General features: G+C 49.3%; 3 protein-coding genes across 5 annotated transcripts in view; all 3 read right to left on the bottom strand.

Annotated features, from left to right (window-relative positions):
• SRRT (serrate, RNA effector molecule) overlaps positions 1–4,411 on the bottom strand; it is a 38,973-nt gene extending 34,562 nt beyond the window's left edge. The window contains exons 1-3 of one of the 2 annotated variants that reach the window (XM_083580858.1): positions 4,238–4,411; positions 2,309–2,518; positions 1,111–1,239 (exon numbers count right to left, since the gene is read on the bottom strand). In XM_083580858.1, coding sequence (XP_083436984.1) covers positions 1,111–1,239; positions 2,309–2,427 — 248 coding nt within the window. In that variant the 5' untranslated portion in view covers positions 2,428–2,518; positions 4,238–4,411. The remainder of the gene's footprint in view (positions 1–1,110; positions 1,240–2,308; positions 2,519–4,237) is intronic. The other variant, XM_083580859.1, reaches the window with a different exon arrangement.
• Positions 4,412–9,131: 4,720 nt separating this feature from the next.
• On the bottom strand, positions 9,132–13,190 carry LOC310747010 (stress-associated endoplasmic reticulum protein 2-like). The gene is made up of 3 exons (XM_083581302.1): positions 12,990–13,190; positions 10,900–10,972; positions 9,132–9,713 (listed from the first exon to the last, which is right to left on the bottom strand). The coding sequence occupies exons 1-3, from the start codon at positions 13,071–13,073 to the stop codon at positions 9,673–9,675; spliced, it is 198 nt and encodes a 65-aa protein (XP_083437428.1). The 5' UTR covers positions 13,074–13,190; the 3' UTR covers positions 9,132–9,672.
• A 3,946-nt stretch (positions 13,191–17,136) lies between these two features.
• LOC310746763 (polyamine-transporting ATPase 13A3-like) overlaps positions 17,137–23,056 on the bottom strand; it is a 58,060-nt gene continuing 52,140 nt past the window's right edge. For both annotated transcript variants that reach the window (XM_083580798.1, XM_083580799.1), the window contains exons 32-33: positions 21,811–21,900; positions 17,137–18,465 (exon numbers count right to left, since the gene is read on the bottom strand). In XM_083580798.1, coding sequence (XP_083436924.1) covers positions 18,301–18,465; positions 21,811–21,900 — 255 coding nt within the window. In that variant the 3' untranslated portion in view covers positions 17,137–18,300. The remainder of the gene's footprint in view (positions 18,466–21,810; positions 21,901–23,056) is intronic.

Below are 23,056 nucleotides of genomic sequence, written 5' to 3'. Positions count from 1 at the left end.
GACTGGGTTTGATTCACCGACAATAATTTCTTATCAAATCCCACAGGCCTCTTCATCTCTGCCATTTTTCTCTACTGCCCATTTCTCTATGTCTGACAATATAAGCATTCCAGGACACAGACCAGTTGCAGGTTGCTGCACCAGGCATCCTAGGCCATAAAGTTAGTAGGTTACTTTGATGTAGTTTAATCTTTAGATAGATCTTAAGGGCCAGGAAGAGAATTCACAAAGAGATGGTAAATACTGCCATCCTGTCTCTCCTGTTTACGACCTCCAGGGTTTTGCTGAATGCATTCCTCCTTTTATTCCTCTTTTATTTACATATGCATGCTCAAGTAGGAAATACTTTCTTTGTAGTTAGAAGAATTTCTTCTGATCTGACTTTGTCCCACGTGGGGGTTTTGAAATGCTCAGAGGAAACCTGATTGGTTCTTACGAACGCTGTGTAAAAAGTTCTTTTGTGAATAAAACGACCTGGGCTGAGGGGTGGAGAGGATTATACGCATCCCTCCCAGAGTCTTGCTGGTCAAGCCTCGTGTGTATTCTATTAATCAGAGAGCCAGTGTGGTGTAGTGGTTAAGAGCGGTAGTCTCGTAATCTGGGGAACCGGGTTCGCGTCTCCGCTCCTCCACCTGCAGCTGCTGGGTGACCTTGGGCCAGTCACACTTCTCTGAAGTCTCTCAGCCCCACTCACCTCACAGAGTGTTTGTTGTGGGGGAGGAAGGGAAAGGAGAATGTTAGCCGCTTTGAGACTCCTTAAAGGGAGTGAAAGGCAGGATATCAAATCCAAACTCTTCTTCAGAGTCCAATCTTTCCTTGCTTTGGGAACACTACACTCTTCTGCTTAGGTCCTGCTTCTGCATTTCCCAATGGGGCATTTGGCTGACCACTGTGATAACTGGAGGCTGGATTAGATGGGACACTCACTGGCCTGATCCAGAGGGGCTCTTCTTACGTTCTTCACGCTCTGGAAGGTCATGGATTCCCCAGACCTGATCCAATATGCTGTTTCTGCTGAGCAGTTCCTCTTGGGAACTGCAGACTGAAGAGCCACGTAATGCAGAACAAGAATGGATGAAGCAACCCAGAGGAGATTGAACGGCCACCTACCAGTCTCGCCGCATCCGTTTTTGCGGGGGGCTCAGTTCGTGGCGAGGTGGGGAGAAGCGTTCCCGCCTGTTCCGGTCATAATCGCGGTATTCGCCTCTGCTGCGGCGCTCTCGGCCCCTGTCCCAATCCCTGGATGCAAACACCACAGAGCTGGTAAGGAGGGCAGGCATAACTGACAGGCAGAAATCAGCCCAACTGGGTTTTCCACCAGCCCTCTGTGCCATGAGCTGAAGTGCCTGAGAAATATTTCAGGACCTGCTCTACCTGGATTCCACACTGCCCCCTCAAAAACAGGGCAATCAGCAATCAACCATCATGGGTTAAGGATTCTAATATGCTTAAAACATTTTTGTTCAGACAAGCCTACCTAGATGGACAGAACTGCTGCTGTTACACAAAATACCTGCTCCACAATTGTAAGAACTCAATTTTTTAGTGCAGCAGCACTTATGGGACTCCCTGCCTATTGACATCAGGAAGGCAGATTCACTGTACTCTTTTTGGTGCCTGCTAAAAACATTTTGTAGGGACGCGGGTGGCGCTGTGGGTTAAACCACAGAGCCTAGGACTTGCTGATCAGAAGGTCAGTGGTTCGAATCCCCACGACGGGGTGAGCTCCCGTTGCTCGGTCCCTGCTCCTGCCAACCTAGCAGTTCAAAAGCACGTCAAAGTACAAGTAGATAAATAGGTACCACTCTGGCGGGAAGGTAAACGGCGTTTCCGTGCGCTGCTCTGGTTCGCCAGAAGCGGCTTAGTCCTGCTGGCCACATGACCCGGAAGCTGTACGCCGGCTCCCTCGGCCAATAAAGCGAGATGAGCGCCGCAACCCCAGAGTCGGCCACGACTAGACCTAATGGTCAGGGGTCCCTTTACTTTTACAAACATTTTTGTTAAGACAAGCAGGTGTTTAGAAAGCTGGTGCAGGTTTTAACCTGTATTTAGCCTATTATTAGTTTAATTTTTATTTATAGCTTTATATTTTTTTTGTAAACCACTTTGATGTGTTTTTGTGTGGTTTTTTTTAAACAATCAAGCGGTGTATCATTTTAATGAAATAAACAAAACAATAAATATAGAATTCCTTCCTATCTTATAGACCCTCCTAAGAATTAATGGGTTTTCCTGCAGCCACAGAAAAGAAAGGCATCTCTAAGCACATCCGCCATTGCTTCCATTCCCCAGGTCACTTGGGGTCTACCTGTCGCTCCAGTCGTCTCGCCGCCTGTCATCCCGTTCTCGAGAACGGTCGTAGTCACTCCTTTCACGTCTAAATTTGTCTCTGCGCCTGCGGTCATATTCGTCATCACTGTCACCCATAGTTGCAGGATGCGACTATCCCTGGTGCTGCAGACAAGAGGCAGTTATTCTGAGGGGGTCCAGCACAGCTGTCTTCAGGGCGAAAAGACCCCTGGCAAAGCACAAGGAAAAGAAAAATAAGTATGCCCACACTTGTTCCCAAACATTTCCGGAACCCAACCCCTTTAAAAAGCACTATTCAGAATGGCAATAAAATTCAAAACAATATTAACTGCACATTTGTTCACAATCCAGTTAAAACTGTTTAATTAACAAAATTGAGGAATTCGATCCAGTGATGCCAGATTTTTAAAGACGGATAGTCATTTACATATGGTTGCGTGGCATTAGAGTCAGTGATGTTAAAAGGAAATACATTTAGAAAACTCTAGGAACGTAGAAAGATGCCTTAGATCAGTGGCTGCCAATTAGTTAAGTACTGCAGACCCCCTTTTTCAAAAGCCAAGCCATGGATCCCCTACTTTTGAAATTGTTGATATACCTATGGCAATTTTTGTTATGCGAATGGTGCCACAGACTTCCTGGAGTCCAAAGAGCACCAATTGGGAACCAATGCCTTAGACTGAGTCAGGCCTCTGGTCTATCTAGCATCCCCAAACTTGGCCCTCCAGCTGTTTAGGGACTACAACTCCCATCATCCCTAGTTAAGAGGACCCATGGTCAGGGATGATGGGAATTGTAGTCCCAAAACAGCCGAGTTTGGGGGTGCCTGGCCTACGGTGACTGGCCGCTGCTCTCCAGGTTTTAAGGCAGAGGATGGCCAGCCAGGGATGGGAGTTGCCGTCACAAAAACAGCGTGAGCCCCAAGTGTGGGAAGCCCTGCTGCAGAAAAATCTTCCCTGACCTGGTGCCCTCCAGTGGTCTTGGACCACACATCCCATCGTCCACGGCCAGCTCAGTCCAACGACCACGGATGATGGGTGTTGTGGTCCACCCACGCCTAGCCCACTTCACCCAGGTTGAAGAAACACTGTTCTAGTCCAGGGTTTTCCAAATTTGGTTCTCCAGCTGTTTTGGGACTACAATTCCCGTCATCCTTGACCACTGGTCCTGGCCCAACCTGGTGCCCTCCAGTGGTCTTGGACTACAAGTCCCATCATCTACGGCCAGCTCAGCCCAACAGTCAAGGACAGGCATAGGCAAACTCCGGCCCACCAGATGTTCTGGAACTACAATTCCCATCATCCCTAGCTAACAGGACCAGTGGTCAGGAATGATGGGAGTTGTAGTTCCAAAACATCTGGAGGGCCGGAGTTTTGGGCTTCCCTTTAGGACAGGCATAGGCAAACTCAGACCTCCACATGTTTTTGGTACTACAACTCCTATCATCCCTAGCTAACAGCACCAGTGGTCATAGATGATGGGAATTGTAGTTCCAAAACATCTGGAGGGCCGGAGTCTTGGGCTTCCCTTTCGAGCAAGCATAGGCAAACTCCGGCCCGCCAGATGTTTTTCGGACTACAACTCCTATCATCCCTAGCTAACAGCACCAGTGGTCATGGATGATGGGAGTTGTAGTTCCAAAACATCTGGAGGGCCGGAGTCTTGGGCTTCCCTTTAGAGCAAGCACAGGCAAACTCCGGCCCGCCAGATGTTTTGGGACTACAACTCCCATCATCCCTAGCTAAGAGGACCAGTGGTCAGGGATGATGGGAATTGTAGTCCCCAAAACACCTGGAGGGCCGGAGTTTGCCTATGCCTGGTCAAGGATGATGGGCGTCGTAGTCCACGCGCCCCTGGGGATCCACAGGCTGGAGAGAGGCTGGTTTGGGGCAGCCCGCCTTGGCTCCCCTGAGGGGGCCTCACTCACCGACGGGGCCGCCTCCCGCCCCGGCCAGAGGAGGAAGAGGAAGGAGGAGGAAGGCCGGGCCTCTCCTCTCCTCCTTTCCCGCCTCCTTCTCTCCTCGCTCGCCCGCGCAGCCTCGCGCTCCTTCTCCTTCCCCCGCGCCGGAAGCCTGGCTCCGGGTCACTCACCCCTTCCGGTTCCTCTCCGGACAGCGAATGAGGCTGCGAGGCACGGAGATGTGACCCGGATGTGCAATGGGAGACGAAGAGAGGGACTTCCGGTAACTCTCCTCCCGTCAATAATAATTGGGCTTGTGTGGAGGCGGGACTTCCGGTAACACTCCTTCCTTTAAATATGATAATTGGGCTTGTGTGGAAAACAAGTAACGACTTATTAGATGAAAGCAGCGTTCGTGAAATTCATAAGGGGGGGGGGAAAGGAACCAAAAACCCCACCCAGACTAGGTAAGGGGTTGGGTGGGGCGCTCTAGGAGGCGGGCGCTCTGTGGCGCTCCGCCATGTTGGGGAGAAGAGGCGCGAAAGAGGAGATGGCTAGAGCGTCACACGCTGCGTCTTCCGGCAAGGAGGCCGCCGGTGGCTAGAGTGTCGTCAGCGCGACCATTGAGCTGGGTGAAAGGCTAGAGCAGCGTGGCAAGGGGAAAGTCCCGGCTCCCTTTCGCCCCCGTTCCCCAACCTGGCGCCCTCCAGAGACTCCACTCCCGCCAGTGACAGCTGGGCGAGGCTCGCAGTCGGAGAGATGATGGGAGTTGTAATCTTAAAAGGAAATGTTCTCTTTTTTCTTTCTCCTCCTATGATGAAGCTGGAATTTAATATTTTAATGTTTCAATATTTTAATGTTGTATTTTAATCTTGTTTTTAAGTTGTATTCATTCAACTTGTTTTTATTTTTGCTTGTTAGCCGCCCTGAGCCCGGTCTTGGCTGGGGAAGGGCGGGGTATAAATAAAAATTATTATTATTATTATTATTATTATTATTATTATTAAAAGGATATGTTCCCTTTTTAGAGGACCAGGACAGCATACTTTTCCCTTTTCTTGCGAGGAATCTTATTCAGAATAAGGGAATTTCCCTTTAAAAAAAGAGAAACGTTGACAGCTATGCAGGACAGGGAAGGCTGCGCCAGGATGCTCTCCCCCTGGGTGCCCTGCTAACAGCAGCCCTGCAATGTGGTCTTTGATATTTATTTTATTTTAAAAGCTCTTACGATGGAGATCTCCAATTTTTGCACCAAGTTCAGGCTGGCTGCCTCAGCCTGCATAACAGATCTGCCTCCCAGTTGTGTGTTTTTTCTAAGCCAGAAAAGATCCATAGAATCATAGAGTTGGAAGAGACCACAAGGGCCATCGAGTCCAACCCCCTGCCAAGCAGGAAACACCATCAGAGCACTCCTGACATATGGTTGTCAAGCCTCTGCTTAAAGACCTCCAAAGAAGGAGACTCCACCACACTCCTTGGCAGCAAATTCCACTGTCAAACAGCTCTTACTGTCAGGAAGTTCTTCCTAATGTTTAGGTGGAATCTTCTTTCTTGTCGTTTGGATCCATTGCTCCGTGTCCGCTTCTCTGGAGCAGCAGAAAACAACCTTTCTCCCTCCTCTATGTGACATCCTTTTATATATTTGAACATGGCTATCATATCACCCCTTAACCTCCTCTTCTCCAAGCTAAACATGCCCAGCTCCCTTAGCCGTTCCTCATAAGGCATCGTTTCCAGGCCTTTGACCATTTTGGTTGCCCTCCTCTGGACACGTTCCAGTTTGTCAGTGTCCTTCTTGAACTGTGGTGCCCAGAACTGGACACAGTACTCCAGGTGAGGTCTGACCAGAGCAGAATACAGTGGCACTATTACTTCCCTTGATCTAGATGCTATACTCCTATTGATGCAGCCCAGAATTGCATTGGCTTTTTTAGCTGCCGCGTCACACTGTTGGCTCATGTCAAGTTTGTGGTCAACCAAGACTCCTAGATCCTTTTCACATGTACTGCTCTCAAGCCAGGTGTCACTTTCTTATATAGGCACAGGGCTGGATGAATCCCTAACTGGAATTAAGATTGCCGGAAGAAATATCAACAACCTCAGATGTGCAGATGACACAACATTGATGGCAGAAAGTGAGGAGGAATTAAAGAACCTTTTAATGAGGGTGAAAGAGGAGAGCGCAAAATGTGGTCTGAAGCTCAACATCAAAAAAACTAAGATCATGGCCACTGGGCCCATCACCTCCTGGCAAACAGAAGGGGAAGAAATGGAGGCAGTGAGAGATTTTACTTTCTTGGGCTCCATGATCACTGCAGATGGTGACAGCAGCCATGAAATTAAAAGACGCCTGCTTCTTGGGAGAAAAGCGATGGCAAACCTAGACAGCATCTTAAAAAGCAGAGATATCACCTTGCCAACAAAGGTCTGTATAGTAAAAGTTCTGGTTTTCCCAGTAGTGATGTATGGAAGTGAGAGCTGGACCATCAAGAAGGCTGATCGCCAAAGAATTGATGCTTTTGAATTCTGGTGCTGGAGGAGACTCTTGAGAGTCCCATGGACTGCAAGAAGATCCAACCTCTCCATTCTGAAGGAAATCAGCCCTGAGTGCTCACTGGAAGGACAGATCCTGAAGCTGAGGCTCCAAGACTTTGGCCACCTCCTGAGAAGAGAAGACTCCCTGGAAAAGACTCTGATGTTGGGAAAGATGGAGGGCGAAAGGAGAAGGGGACGACGGAGGACGAGATGGTGGGACAGTGTTCTCGAAGCTGCCAGCATGAGTTTGACCAAACTGCGGGAGGCAGTGGAAGACAGAAGAGCCTGGCGTGCTCTGGTCCAGGGGGTCACGAAGAGGCGGACACCACTAAACATCATATAGGCACAGAAGCAGCTGGCCTTGCCTTGAGCACTTAGCTCTTGCATTTCCAACACTGACTGGCAGCAGCTCCCCATATTTTCAGGCAGTGGGTCTTTCCTGGTCCTCCTTTCACTGCGGTATGTTCATCCTCTTCTGAACTTCTCCCAGTGCTTTTCTTAGAAGGGTCAGACCAAAGGGTAGCACAACGGAAACGTACAAAAGGTTTTTTTCTATGACAGTTGTTTAATTTTTGACAATGCCCGAAACCCAATTTGCTTTGTCCATTTATTTTTTGTTCCTTTGTGCTGAGCTGATGGGGTTTCCAAAATCAACCACCCACTGCAACCCCAAGACTGCATTCCAATCCAATAGGATTTCTGGATCCCATTGTATTTGCTTACCTTGACTCTCGTTTGAAAGCCTAGTGTCTGTCCCCCCAGTTTGAAGAAGGTAATTTCAGACGTTCTCGGCTGCTTCGGATTTCAGCCTCCTTCGTATTATGCAAAGGTGAAGAAAGTAAACAGCACCGCTCTCAATCTGTTTACTTCTGTTCATTTCAAGAAGGATGGTGGAGGCTTTTGTATGCCACCACAGCGGCAAGACTTTTATTAGCCAAAAACTGGAAATTGCAAGAGATACCAACAATAGAAGAATGGCAAATGAAGGTGTTGGACTTTTTGGAGCTGGCCGACCTGACTGGAAGAATCCGCGACCGGAAAGAAGAGGAGATACAAGAGGACTGGAAGGAATTTAAAGAATATCTAGCTAAATATTGTAATATAAGATAAATAGAAAATTCTTGGAAGTAATAAATAGGCTTAGGGGTAGAATAAGAACACGTGTTAGTAATTATTATGGATTTGAATATTAATAAAGGAGATGAGGTTAGTAAATGAAAGAAGTTAATATTATTAGAAATATGAATTTGGAGAACTGTTAAACTGGGGATATAATGAAATTCAGTCAGAGGGGATTTGAGGAAGTCAGTTATTAATGTAATGAAATTAGGAATTTGAAGCAATATTCTTTGTGTCATTTTTTTGTTGTGTGTTTTGTAATGTTTTTCTTTTTTATCTTTTATGTGATAAATGTGAAAATAAAAAATAAAAATTTGGGGGGGAAGGATGGTGGAGGCAGAACATAGCCATCACAACTAGTAAACCACAGAAATCCCCGTCCGCCACAAATCTGTACAATTCTCTTTTCAAGACATCCAGGTTGGTGGTGATCACTGTCTCCTGGAGGAGCGAGTTCCAGTTTAACTATGCACTGCACAAGGGGACTTTCCACCTACATGCTGCTCATGAGACCAGGGCCCTGCGGGATCTGATTTCTTTCCGCAGGACCTGTAGGACAGAGTTGTTCCGCCTGGCCTTTGGCTTGGAATCAGATTGATCCCCTCAGCCTCTTCCTTTTTCCTTCTGTGATGGAACTCCTATTTGGGGACTTCCCTGGCTTTTTTCTGGGCCACGTAGGACCAGTCTGGATAGTTGGCCTTGGTGAAGACTTGACGTTTTCATCCCCAAAAAAGTTTTTGATTTGGGTTCCTACTGAAATGAGGCTGCATGTTAATGTTGTATTTTAATCTTGTTTTTAAGTTGTATTTCAATCAATTGTTTTTATACCAGTGTTAGCCGCCCTGAGCCCAGTCTTGGCTGGGGAGGGCAGGGTATAAATAAAATTTAATAATAATACAGTGGTACCTCGGGTTACATACGCTTCAGGTTACATACGCTTCAGATTACAGACTCCGCTAACCCAGAAATTGTGCTTCAGGTTAAGAACTTTGCTTCAGGATGAGAACAGAAATCGTGCTCCAGCGGCACGGCAGCACCAGGAGGCCCCATTAGCTAAAGTGGTGCTTCAGGTTAAGAACAGTTTCAGGTTAAGTACGGACCTCCGGAACGAATTAAGGACTTAACCCGAGATACCACTGTAATAATAATTTCCACTGACTGGTCTATGATGGATCTCTAGGGCAACTGGGTCTGTCATTTCCTGGCCTGGCGAACGGCAGACGAGGCAAATGGATTTGCAGACACACACACGCAAACACCCCTCTCTATGGTGACACTATTTATTAAGAAATTTAGAATTACTTGGGTTTGTGGCAAAGATTCCAACAAGGCGATTTTATTTCATTTATTCAGCGGCTCAACCGGAATGGCGAGGGAGAATGAACTGCAGGTTGATAACAGGTTGAGAGGAATGTGGGATCCGGAACAAGCCTCCCCAACTCTGCACCCCGTCCTCCGACCCCAAACGCCGCAAACCGGCTGTCGACCTTCCTCCTTGTTGCAACGCATCGTTTCAGTTCCAAAGGAAAAAGCCCCGCGCTTCCACGAGGCGAAGGGGAGAGGAGACGGATCGCCCCCGTTCAGTCCAGCGTCCCTCAGAAGTGGTCAACAGCTCAAGGGACAAAGAGCGGGGAGGGAATCGGTTCGGGGATCTCAAAGGAGCAGGCAGGGAGGGAGAGATCTGGTTCTTGGCAGCAAGCAGAGGAAGACTGTCATGGCTGTAACTTGGGAGGTCCAGAAAAGATCCCACAGTTCCCTGAGAGGAAGATTGGTGGCGGCGGTTGGAAAACCATCCCGTCTTCTCCCCATTAACCTCCAAGTCGGATGCTCTGGATAATCTGGAAGATGGCTGTGAAGAGTAAGAGGGAGAAACGTAAGAATAACAAGCTTGGATCCGGCCAGTGGTCTCACCCATTCCAGGATCCTGTTCACACAGGGCAGAACAGCTTTACCTTTCAATACAGTGGTACCTCGGGTTAAGTATTTAATTCGTTCCGGAGGTCTGTACTTAACCTGAAACTATTCTTAACCTGAAGCATCACTTTAGCTAACAGGGCCTCCTGCTGCTGCCGTGCCGCCGGAGCCCATTTCTGTTCTTATCCTGAAGCAAAGTTCTTAACCCGAGGTACTATTTCTGGATTAGTGGAGTCTGTAACCTGAAGCGTATGTAACCCGAGGTACCACCGTAATCTTAAATTATTGATGTTCATTCCCCCTGCCTGCACATCAAGCGGTGTGTGAATTTTATGAAATTAACTAAAAATGTTTTGGAGGGCCTTGTGGGAAACAGCAGGTAATAAATATAACAATAATAATAATTAATAATAATAATTTAACCAGACCTTTTCAGTAAGTGTTTCTTGTCAATGAGGGGCGCGGGTGGCGCTGTGGTTTAAACCACTGAGCCTCTTGGGCTTGCCGATCAGAAGGTCGGCGGTTCAAATCCCCGCGGCGGGGTGAGCTCCCGTTGTTCGGTCCCAGCTCCTGCCAACCTAGCAGTTCGAAAGCACGCCAGTGCAAGTAGATAAATAGGTACCGCTCTGGCGGGAAGGTAAACAGCGTTTCCATTCGCTCTGGTTTCCGTCACGGTGTCCCACTGCGCCAGAAGCGGTTTAGTCCTGCTGGCCACATGACCCGGAAAGCTGTCTGTGGACAAAATGCCGTCTCCCTTGGCTTGAAAGCGAGATGAGCGTCGCAATCTGGACTTAACTGTCCAGCGGTCCTTTACCTTTTACCTTCTTGTCCATGTTAAGTGAATTTATCTTTCCATGCCTCTTTCATAGCCTTTGTGTACACTGCTTAAGCAATATCTAAATTGTTGAAATAAATGAGTAAAAATGTTCTTCCTGGACTAGTTGCTCTCTCTCTGCACACACACACACACACACATTTTATCCTCATTTTTGTGAGGATAAAATGGGGAGTTGCATTTGCCACCCTGAGCTTTTTAAGGAAAAGAGAAACACTGCGGCGGGTTGGGCTGGATGACCCCTGGGGGTCCCTTTCAATTCTATGAGAAACGGTTAATAAATCACCTGATCCGCAGACCACGAAGACGAAGAGGGCCAGGAGCCAGGGGCCAACAGGGGCTTTTTCCTCTTGGGGTGTCTTCGCACAAGGGAAAGAGACCAGGAGAGGGTTAGAGAGATCATCTACCACCTGCGATTCCTTCTATTTGCTTATTGTGGGATAAATCTGGGCTTATTCCTGCCTTTCCCCCTTTCCTGCAGCCTCAATCTGAGGTCCGGGGGGGGGGAAGCACCTGTGAGGACAGGAGGGGGCACATCTTTCCTAAGTGACTTCCCCCACATTCCCAAAATTCCCTTTTAATACTCCGCCCCCCCCCAATTTGATCATAGGACAGCAATACACAGATGGGCTCAGAGACCATTATTATTATAATACTTATTTATACCTCCCCCCCGTTTCCCCCCAGACTGGGACTCGAGGCGGCTTACGCAAACTAAATTGACGCAGATGAAATACAGGTAGCTAAAAATGTAGAAAATATAACTGTTTAGCTACAATTACGTTCCATGCGTTTTTAGCTTTCTGCAACTCTTGTAGGTTTATTGAAACGCAGATAAAAAGCACAGGGCAAAATCAGAAAACTGGCAGAAGAGGCCCTGGAAATTAATAGAAACTAATAGGGGTGGGGGGAGTCTTTCCAAGGATAGACACCCCCCCATTCCAGCCCCCTTAAGAGAAAATTGCAACCCCCCCCAAAAAATCAGGCTTTCCCTAAGCAACTCCTCCACCGGTCAGGGTGCAACTCTGCTCCCCTTTCCACGGAAGACCCCAGGGTGCTCAAATGGGGGGGCTTTACTCCCAGGGAATTTAGGGTGCATGAATGGGGTTGCAGCCTCAGACTTAACTGTGGTGGTTTTTTTGGGGTGGGGAAGAGTTCAGGTGATCCTCTCCTCCCTCCCCTCCAAACCTCATTTCCAAACCTCATCCCTCCTGACCTAAGCTGCTCCCCCCCATCTTTGCAAATATCTCAAACAAGGGGGGGGTGTTTCTGAAATTAATAATTCATTGCTTCCCCAATTCTTCATCTCCCCCCAAGCCCAGGTGCTCCAGTCCCATTGCAAACTCCCCCTCCCCACTTTCTCCCCATTGCAAACTCCCCCTCCCCACTTTCTCCCCATTGCAAACTCCCCCTCCCCACTTTCACCCCCCATTGCAAACTCCCCCTCCCCACTTTCACCCCCCATTGCAAACTCCCCCTCCCCACTTTCACCCCCCATTGCAAACTCCCCCTCCCCACTTTCACCCCCCATTGCAAACTCCCCCTCCCCACTTTCACCCCCCATTGCAAACTCCCCCTCCCCACTTTCACCCCCATTGCAAACGCCCCCTACTCACTTTCACCCCCATTGCAAACTCCCCCTCCCCACTTTCACCCCCCATTGCAAACGCCCCCTACTCACTTTCACCCCCATTGAAAACTCCCCCTCCCCACTTTCACCCCCATTGCAAACTCCCCCTCCCCACTTTCACCCCCCATTGCAAACTCCCCCTCCCCACTTTCACCCCCATTGCAAACTCCCCCTCCCCACTTTCACCCCCCATTGCAAACGCCCCCTACTCATTTTCACCCCCATTGAAAACTCCCCCTCCCCACTTTCACCCCCATTGCAAACTCCCCCTCCCCACTTTCACCCCCCATTGCAAACTCCCCCTCCCCACTTTCACCCCCCATTGCAAACGCCCCCTACTCACTTTCACCCCCCATTGAAAACTCCCCCTCCCCACTTTCACCCCCCATTGCAAACGCCCCCTACTCACTTTCACCCCCCATTGAAAACTCCCCCTCCCCACTTTCACCCCCATTGCAAACGCCCCCTACTCACTTTCACCCCCCATTGAAAACTCCCCCTCCCCACTTTCACCCCCATTGCAAACTCCCCCTCCCCACTTTCACCCCCATTGCAAACTCCCCCTCCCCACTTTCACCCCCCATTGCAAACTCCCCCTCCCCACTTTCACCCCCCATTGAAAACTCCCCCTCCCCACTTTCACTCTCCCATTGCAAAGTCCCCTTCCCCACTTTCTCCCCTTTCCGATTCCCCCTCCCTAGATCACCCCCCACCCATTGCAAACTCCCCCCAGCCCCCCCATATACCGGGGCCCGATGGAGGCCCCCCCTCTGCGTGATGCTCTTGCTGTGCCTCTCGTTGGCCACTTTCATCCTTTGCACCCCAGACATGGCGGCGAGTTGGGGGGGGGCTGGTCAAAGTGGGGGGGTGGGCAATGACCACCACCTCTGGAGCAGCTGCCGCTGTTGTCGTGGCGCCTTGGGCGGGGGGCCGCCTCCTTTCCCACCCCCCACCCCGGCTCCTCCCCGCGCAGGCGCAGCTTCCTGACGCCGCCCAGGGGGCCGCCATGTTGGCCTTTGCCCACAGTACCGCCGCCACCTAGTAGAAGGGCCGAATTCTCCCCGACGCCACCAAGGGCTACCGTATTTCTCCTAGTACGAAGGCAGATTGTTGTAGAACGGGGGCGGGGGGGGTTTTTTCGAAACACAGCCACCAAAACGAATGGAGATTCCCTCTTAGCCTAGCAGGAAAGTATTGCAGCGTTTGGGGTTTTCCGCTGAAATAAAAAAATTAAGGTCATATATATATATATATATTCGAACACCCACCCACGTCCCATATATATATATGGGACGTGGGTGGCGCTGTTAAACCACAGAGCCTAGGACTTGCCGATCAGAAGGTCGGTGGTTCGAATCCCCGCGATGGGGTGAGATCCCGTTGCTCAGTCCCTGCTCCTGCCAACCTAGCAGTTCGAAAGCATGAAGTGCAAGTAGATAAATAGGTACCACTCTGGTGGGAAGGTAAACGGTGTTTCCGTGCGCTGCTCTGGTTCGCCAGAAGCTGCTTAGTCATGCTGGCCACATGACCCAGAAGCTGTACGCCGACTCCCTCGGCCAGTAAAGCGAGATGAGCGCCGCAACCCCAGAGTCGGTCACGACTGGACCTAATGGTCAGGGGTCCCTTTACCATATATATATATATATATGTATGTGTGTGTGTGTGTGTGTGTGTTCATAAATGTACCAAGCAAACATGTACATAAATTACATAAATATATAAACCACATGTCTGAAGCAGAACAGGAAAACAGCCCTGGAACCATTTTGACCCCCAAACTGACCAAATTATTTCTCTGCAAGGTCAAGGAAAATGGAAAAGCCTCCCCATTGTCTTTTCCTTCACAAATCCTGTCTTAAGGGTATGTCTGTGTATGAATAGGGTGAGCCTGTGACCTGGCTCAGGAACTAAGTATTTGTCATTACAAAAGACTGGCCAGGCTCCCCAGGGTATCCAGTCAAGTGAGCATTAACAGGTAACCTGCCAGTCAGGAGGTAAACAAGGCACTCAGATTTCTGTTGTAGACCGCCCTTTCTGTGATGTAGGTATGATGTATCTGGGGGTGGTCTTGGACTCCAGGGCTGGCAATTTCAAATGTCTATATAAAGGCTTGCGCGCATGGCTGGGGTCCTCCTCCTCTCTCCTGCGTGTGAAGGGGGCACCCTGTTGCAACAGCTCAATAAAGATCAGGCTTACTAGCTGCTTTGCTTCTCAGTATTCTCTGGTCGGCCTCTGTTATTTTCTCCGACCGATGGAGAACCTGCAAAGGACTCTATAAGGGCTCTTGTGTCCCCCATAAGGGAATAAGGGCAGATTTTCGTTTATTGCAGATGAAAGGGCCCAGAAAAAGCACAAGGTCCCCCACCCCAAAAGCAATTCTGACATTTTTGTCCCACCTTGTTTTGACATTCTAATTCCCCTGCGCTTGGCAAGGCTGCAAAAAGATCTACTGCCCTCGTCATCCGTAGTACTGCAATGTCAGCACAAACTCCCGTCAGGTGCAGCGCATGCAGAAATGGTCGTTTCCAAGCCCGTAAATAAAATTAGTCCGTTCCCATTATTCCTCTTTGGGGCAAAAACAAGTGTGGGAAAATATTTTCCCCACTATCTCTCCAGAACTTCTGGAAGGGAAGAAGAATGAGAGAGAGAGAGAGAGAGAGAGAGAGAGAGAGAGAGAGATTTTCTCCCACAATCAACAATAATATAGAGACGTTTAAAAAAAATTCTATAAATTTTATAATAAATAAAATTGATTAAATGTGTTAATACGAATGGAAATCAAAACACCTGTAGCTGTCGATAAGGGATTAAGATCAAGGCTGAATGTAACTGGATGAAACAAAAACATCTCACCTTGAAATATACCACACGGGAGGCCACCCAAAATGTATAATTGGCTTTATAACTGACATATATTTGAATCTGAATTGCAATTTGAAATGGATAAAATGTGGTTTATATCGAATTTTAGTAATTGAAAATTAAAAAAACAATCAGTTACAAAAAAACCCAACAACACAGAAGTTTTACATATAATAATCTTTATTTATTTATTTTCCTTTTAAAAAAAAAGAAAGCCAGTGAAAGAAAAAGTAGTTTAAAAGCCGCCATCCCCCCTTCGGAGGCAGCGGCTTCCTGTTCCTTGATCCCGAAAGAGGGGCACAGGACCCCCACCCAAAGGATTCGCCCCCCAAATTGCCAGAGGAGGAGCGAGGTATCCAAAAGACACCCCCCCTTAAAAAAGACCAGCCCCGTGTCAAACTTCCCTCACCCACCCCAAAAGAACCCACTTAAAAACCCTGACTCTTGTGCAGAGGTAATTAACCGTAATACTAATTCCTGGTACCGTTAAAAACAGGGCAGGTGGGGCGTTTATGGGGGCCAGAATCGGGGAGGAAAGAGAGGGGGGAACGTACCAGCTAACCGTTGCTGTGCAGCACTACCGGATCCCGTGCGCATCTGACTCGCGCAATTTCAGCCATGCGCAGCTGAAATGGCGCAAGTTGAATCTGGGCGAGGTGGAGAGTTCGAGGGCTGTTTTCGCACCAGGTCCACCTGGGGTTACCCAGGGCGTAAAGAGCCTCTAAGCCAGGGGTCAGCAAACTTACCGCGCCTCGGGCCGGTGTTTCCAGCGCCGATTGCGCGGCGGGCCGGAGGAGCACCGGAAACTTACTGGCACTGTGCTGCGCGGCCGCCCACTTCCGGGTCGGAGGAGCACCGGAAATCACTTATGCGCATGCGCGTTATTTGCGCATGCGCACACGATTTTTCCGGCGCACTTCCGTGACAGAGGAGCACCGGAAATAGCTTGCGTGCATGTGCACGGGCCTCCTCCGACCCGGATGTGCACCGGAAATAGCTTGTGCGCATGCGCAAATAACACTTGCGCATACGCACAAGCTATTTCCGGTGCTCCTCCGACCCGGAAGTGGGTGGCCGCGCAGCGCAGCACCAGTAAGAGTGGGGGGCGGGGGTCGCCATGGGCCGGATAAACGAGTCCCTCGGGCCTGATACGGCCTGCGGACCTTAGTTTGGGGACCCCTGCTCTAAACTCTCTGATATGCTTGGGGAGTGAGATGCCTGCTCATTGAGCCGGCTCTGGTATGTTCATTGACATCCAAGTTCCTGCACTGCCACACACACCCCAGGTGCCCTAGAGGCCCGCAAGGTTGGTTTCTGCTTATTTATTCCGTAAAATCCATGCGCCGTTTCATGGCAAGCACCTCAAAGCGGTTTCTCCAACAAGATGAAACTGCAAAATCGAGGGGAACTTGATCAACGGCAGCAATTTAAAACGTACAGTCATACCTCATGTTATGTCCGCTTCATGTTACCGTATTTTTCGCCCCATAAGGCGCACCGGACCATAAGGCGCACCTAGTTTTTTGGGGGGGTGTCAAGAAAAAAAATCTTATTCCCCCCCCCCCAGCCCCAAAGAGCAAAGAAGCGAAGGCAGCGAGCGAGATCCATCCCACTGGCTGTCTTGGCTTCCTCTTTAGCCGCCCGCAACCTCTCCAGCTGGGAGAGGCTGCGCGCAGCTTTGGCAGAAGCCAAGACAGCGAGCGGGATGGATCCTGCTCGCTGTCTTGGGTTCGTTTTTAGCCGTGGGGCTGGGGCGGGGGAAGCCCGAGCTTTCCCCATCCCCAGCCCCCATAACAGGTCCGGGAGCGGCGGCAAGGTTGCGAAGCCTTTGGAGCGCAGCGCGAGTTCCCGCTGTACTCCAAAGGATTCAGGGATAGCCGCCTGAAGCCTTTGGAGTGCAGCAGGAACTTGCACTGCCCTCCGAAGGCTTCGGGTTCCTTTTACTGAAGCCGGGAGAGCAAGACTCTCCCGGCTTCAGCGAAAGGAACCCGAAGACTTTGGAGCGCAGCGCAAGGTCCCGCTGCACTCCAAAGGCTTCAGGCGGCTATCCCTGAAACCTGGAGAGCGAGAGGGGTCGGTGCGCACCGACGCCTCTCGCTCTCCAGGCTTCAATGAAAGCAATGCGAAGCCTCCGGAGCGCGGAGGGAGCGCTCCCTCTGCACTTCAGAGGCTTCGCGTTGCTATCGCTGAAGCCAAGGAGCCTGCATGCGCTCCATAAGAAGCACACACATTTCCCCTTCATTTATGGAGGGGGAAAAGTGCGTCCTATAGAGTGAAAAATACAGTACGTTCTTTCAGGTTACGACCCACGGCAACCCGGAAGTACCGGAAAGGGTTACTTCTGGGTTCCGCCGCTCGTGCATGCGCAGAAGCGCAAAACGATGTCACGTGCATGCATGGTGAATCGCAACCTGCAGATGCACAGACGCTCTGCTGCGGGTTGCATTCTTTTCATGTTGCGAATGGGCCTCCGGAACGGATCCTGTTCGCAACCAGAGGTACCACTGTAGTGAAAAGCTGAAACCAGTTGAAATTTCAAGTTGGGTTTCTAAGCTTGGCTTAGTCAGGCTTGGCTAAAGGAGAATGCTTTTAAGCAGGCGCTGAAAGGGGCACAGCTGAAAGCGCTCGCCTTGGGATCAATAGGCGGGGAGTTCCAAAGTCTGCAGACGCTACTGCGCCGAACGATTGAGGGCATGCGGGCGCAGGAAATGGGGGTTACATAGCCCCGATTCTGCCGATCAAAGAGGTTGAGTGGGCACATGTGGAGCGAGGAGGCGATCTCGCAGGCTAAGGGCCTTTTAAGCTCCCCCCGTGTTGCTTGCTGGGCTCTGGGAGTACGGGGGATTCCCCCCCCCAGTGCTTGGGTGACTCCCAGGGTTTGGACACACGCCATTTCCGTGTATGCGCAAAACCCTCGGAAGCGAACCGCCGCTGCGCGAGACGCGACCATGCCACACGGAACGCTGCATGGCTTGGAGCGTGGGGTCTCGCCACGCCCACCTTACGGAGAGAAATAGCAGCTTGCAAACTACAGTTCCCAAGAGGCGCTTCCCCCCTCAATGCAGCCCCAGCGAGGAAATAAATAATAACGATAATAAAAGCTCGGAGGCATTTTCCCGGCAAGGACTGCGGCTGCAGCAACACAAGGGCCTCTTCGCCTTGCGCACCCGGTTCCTGCGGGGCCCGTCGCCGCTATCAGGCGCTGCTCTCGGCGGGCGGCACCTGGGCCCGGGTGCTCGTCTGGGGCTGGGGAGGCCAGTCCGGGTCGAAGAGGAGCTCCTGGGCCAGGCGTTTGTATTTGGCCCGGGGAGGAGCGTTCTGGCGGCAGGAGTAGCCAGGCACCCCCTCGTCCAGCTCCAACTGCAATGGGGAGAGGGGAAGGGGGTCAGTATCTTCGGACAGCTCTGGGAGCCCAGAATCGAGAACTGTGATTGAAGGGAAAATGAAATTACTGAAGGCCGCTGTCAGGGAACTGACATCGGAGCCCAGAGTGGAGGTAGGGCTCTCCGATGATGCAGGAGAAGGGACCAGCAGGGAGAGGGAGAACACTTCCATTGGGGAAGGAAATCGGCGTGACACCAGGAAAGAAGGGGAGGAGGGAAGGTCTTCGGAGAGAGGGCTCCAAGACCCTTCCACAGGGTCCAGCGGGGAGAGCCCAGGACCTCCGCTGGCCACACCCACTCTGCGCAGGAGACTTCCGCGCAGGGAGGCTAGGAGGAGACTTGGCGTCAAACAGCTTTTATGTTGGAAGAAGTTTAGGGAACGCCCACTGACGGATTCTGCCAGTGACTGAGACAGTCGCCTTGTAAGGGCTGTCAAATCAGGGAAAGGTTTAGCTACCCCAACAGCTGGGAGCAGTTTGGAATTTACGCACAAGCAACCCCAATTCCCATTACAGCCGCATACAGCATACTATCAGAATAGGAGGCGAAAGATGAAGAGGTAAAATCAGTTATGATTAAATGGGCACAAGATGTAGGTCACAACATTATGATGGAAGATTGGGAAAAATTATGGAAAACTGGTTTAAAATTTACAGGCTGTTCCCTATTGAAGGAGAATTACATGAAGATGATGTACAGATGGTACACGACACCAGTGCAGTTAGGGTAAATGTACAAAACTAGTTCAAATATATGTTGGAAGTGTAAGAAAAAGGAGGGGACATTTTATCGTATGTGGTGGGATTGTAATGTAATCAAAAAAATTTGGGAAATGATATACAACGATTTGAAGAAAATGTTCCATTTAACATTTGTTAAAAAACCTGAAGCATTTTTGTTAGGGATTGTAGGGAGAAATCTGCCAAAAAAAGCTGAAAAACATCTTCGTGTATGCGACAACGGCCGCGAGAGTTCTGGTAGCACAAGGATGGAAGACTGAAGAAACCCCAACTAAAGAATCACGGCAAGAAAAACTGATGGACTATGCAGAACTGGCAAAACTGACATATAAGCTACGGGATAACTGTGACTTTAAAGATGAATGGGAACCCTTTACAAAGTATTTGAAGACGCAACAAAGCGAACTGGACTCCCTGGCTGGCTTTGAATAAACATTCACAAACTTTTTATTGATAATAATCAGCTAAATAGTTTGAGGATCTATACAAGTTTGTAACATGCAGAAAACAGCATTCTCAGAGAAATCAAAAACTGGAACTGAGGGAAGTCGGGGGGTGGGTTCTGTGGGGGGAGGGGGGGAAAATGGGGGGGAATAAGGATGATGTTTCTGGATAATATGTTTTGTTTTAATTTTGAATTTAAAAAGTATAAAAAAAACCCAACAAGAATTGAGAACTGTTTTCCCCAAAAGACAAAAATAAGTTTTTCTTATACGTGACATCTGCAGCAAGAATCCTGGTGCCTGGGTAATGGAAAGGGAATCAGCTACCCACTAGGGGAAAATGGCTGTGTAAGCTTTCAGAATATTTAAAACTAGCCAAACTGACAGATATAATAAGGCAAAACCCCAAAAGGGAAGTGAAAAAGGAATGGGAGTGCCTAAACGAATACCTTAAAAGCCAAGGTTCGAGGACAGAAATCTGGCCGAGTCTAGAATAACCTTGTGAAGTGAAAGGATAAGAAAGAGGGATTTATATCAAGATGCTAGGACAGAGATGATAAGGAAGACAAGAAAACAGGAAGACACAGTGGGAGGTAAAGGAGGTGCTGTGGGATAGGTAGAAGTCAATTTTTGTTTTTGTTTTTAGTGTTTATATTATTAACTTGTAAGATATGGATTTGTTGTTGTTTTTTGTATGCTGGTTTTTGTGTTTTGTTATTTTTTGATATTTTTTGTGCTGTTGTTGTGTGGAAAATACTAATAAAATTTACTTTAAAAAAAAAGAGAGGGAGAGAGAACCGTTTTCCCCATCAGGTGGCACTCTTGAGAGTCGAGAACTACGTTTCCCACGCACCCGGTCAGCCCTCCTCTAAGCAACATTGTCTACAAAGACTTTCCCCACTCTCAGGACTTGTGCGACACAGCACCTGGCACCCTCCCACTTAAATGCGGTTGCTGTGTGACAGGGGGTTGGGCTGGATGATCTCTGGGGTTCCCTTCCAACCCTGCAGTTCTGTGATTCTATGACCTCAGAAGGTGGTGGACTCTCCTCTGTTGTTTTTGGGGTGGGTGGGGTAACAGAGGTTCGAAGGCCACCTGTCAGGGAGTCTTTAGCGGTGACTTCCTCTTTGAGAACCTTGGGGATCCAAAGATGCGGGGAGGAGCTGATGATGATGATGATGATGATGATAACCTCACTTGGGACTTTAAGGTGAAGGGTGGGTAATAAATTGTAGTAGTAGTAGTAGTATTTAATAATAATAGTAAGTTCAGAGGTTATAGTTGGCCTCAGATAGCCTCAAAATAGCACTCAAATAGCCTCAAAATAGCACTGGATGGCCTTGGAAAGTTTGAATGGCTTCCACGGGATTACAAAGGGCAGATAAAAAAAAGCTCAGGAGAGGAGAGAGGGGAGGTTTAAAAATACCTCCTGGTAGCTCCCGGATTCTTTATCAGGCTAAGCTTTGATTTTTCTGAGTGTCTTTCTGTATTAATTGTTATTATTCTGTAAAAAGCTCCTACTCACTCTGTTGAGGCTCACAGGAGACTTACTGCCGGCGCCATCTTATCGTGCAGAATCCCGTATTTAATAATAATAATAATAATAATAATAATAATAATAATAATAATAATAATTTATTATTTATACCCCGGCCATCTGGCTGGGTTTCTCTAGACACTCTGGGCGGCTTCCAACAAAAGATTAAAAATACATTAAATCAGGGGTCAGCAAACTTTTTCAGTAGGGGGCCGGTCCACTGTCCCTCAGACTTTGTGGGGGGGGGCTGAACTATATTGGGGGGGGGGGAATGAACAAATTCCTATGCCCCACAAATAACCCAGAGATGCATTTTAAATAAAAGGACACATTCTACTCATGTAAAAACACGCTGATTCCTGGACCGTCCGTGGGTTTAGTGGTCCTCACAAGAGGAAGAGAGGCAGCGTGGTTTAGTGGTTAGAGTGTCGGACTAGGGCCTGGGGAAACCCGCTGGGAGGTGAGCTTGGCGGCCAGCCCCTGACTCTCAGCCTCGCCTCCTTCACACGGTTGTTGTGTGCACCACTTTGAGCTCGCTGCGGGAAAAGGAGGGGTGTAAAGCAACAAACCCACAAACCGCCGGTGGGAGCCTCTGCCCGTACCTGCGGATAGGTGGCCCGGTTCGGATACTCGTACTTCCTCCTCGCGTAGCAAACCCGCTGCCACAGGGTGTCGCAGTCGCAGACAAAGTTCTAGGCGAGATAAGAATCGAAGAGACCCAGGGTGCAGGTTTTTATTTTGTTTTAAAAACGTCCCAACGTTCATTGCGTCGAACCTTTGGCTTGAATGCCTCCACAAATGTCCCCTGCATTTTGTGACTCTCACGCCTCCCTCCTTTTGACACACCCCAGGGAAATTGATACCAATGCACTGTATTTCTCGCTCCACAAGACGCACCTGACCATAAGACGCACCTAGGTTTTAGAAGAGAAAAACAGGGGGGGGGGGAATATTCTGAACGAAACAGTGGATGTATGATTTTAATGGTTCATGCTGTGGCCACAGACATGTGATTTGACGGTGAGTTTGGGAGCCATGTGGATCCGCGCTTTGTAACCACGTTTTTGAACCATTGCGGCCCCACGAAACAGTGTGTGTGTGTGTGTGTGTGTGTGTGTGTGTGTGTGTGTTTGGTGCAGGCTGTAGCCATGGACATGCTATGTGATCTGATGGTGAATTTGGGGTAACCCAAGGCAAAAATCCTGAGGATCCATGGGCTTTTACCTCCCCCCTCCCAGGCAGCCTCCTTTATCTCTAGCCTCCCTTATCTCCCTCTTGATCGCTTGCCGATCAGCTGTTTCCTTTCAACACTCCTTTCTCTCTTGTTTGCCTTAGTGTCTTTTCCTTAGCTGGAGAGTTTTTTGCTCCTCCTTTTCTTCTAACTTCTCTCCTCATTGCTTTAGTCTCATTGCTGTCTCCTCTCCTTGCAAGTTCGCTGTCATTAACTCCCCCCTCCCAGGTAGCCTCCTTTATCTCTAGTGCCCCTTATCTCTCTCCCCGCAAACGATCAGCGGCTTCCTTTCAACACCCACTTCCCTCTTTCAAAAAAAAAAAGGGGGGGGGGAAGCACGATCTGCTTTTTGCCCCTGGGCAATTCGGCTCCAGGGACCACACATTTGCTCCGTACGTCGCACCGACATTTCCCCTTACTTTTTAGGAAGAAGAAAGTGCATCTTATGCAGCGAAAAATACGGTATCTTGATATCCCTTGGCCTGTAACCTGATGTATGGAGAATGGTGTTTGGCGTTTGAGGATTCCTCGGTTGCTGTGTCTAAACTGCTACCTAAGTTTCATTCTGATATGCCTCTGGGCGGCCTTTTCGAACCGGCTCTTCCAAGCCACTGGTT

This window comes from Podarcis filfolensis (assembly GCF_964270895.1).
Source record: "Podarcis filfolensis genome assembly, chromosome: 13".
Classification (NCBI taxonomy): Eukaryota; Metazoa; Chordata; class Lepidosauria; order Squamata; family Lacertidae; genus Podarcis; species Podarcis filfolensis.
Note: the sequence above shows the minus strand (reverse complement) of the source record. Positions and strands in the feature narration are given on the sequence as shown.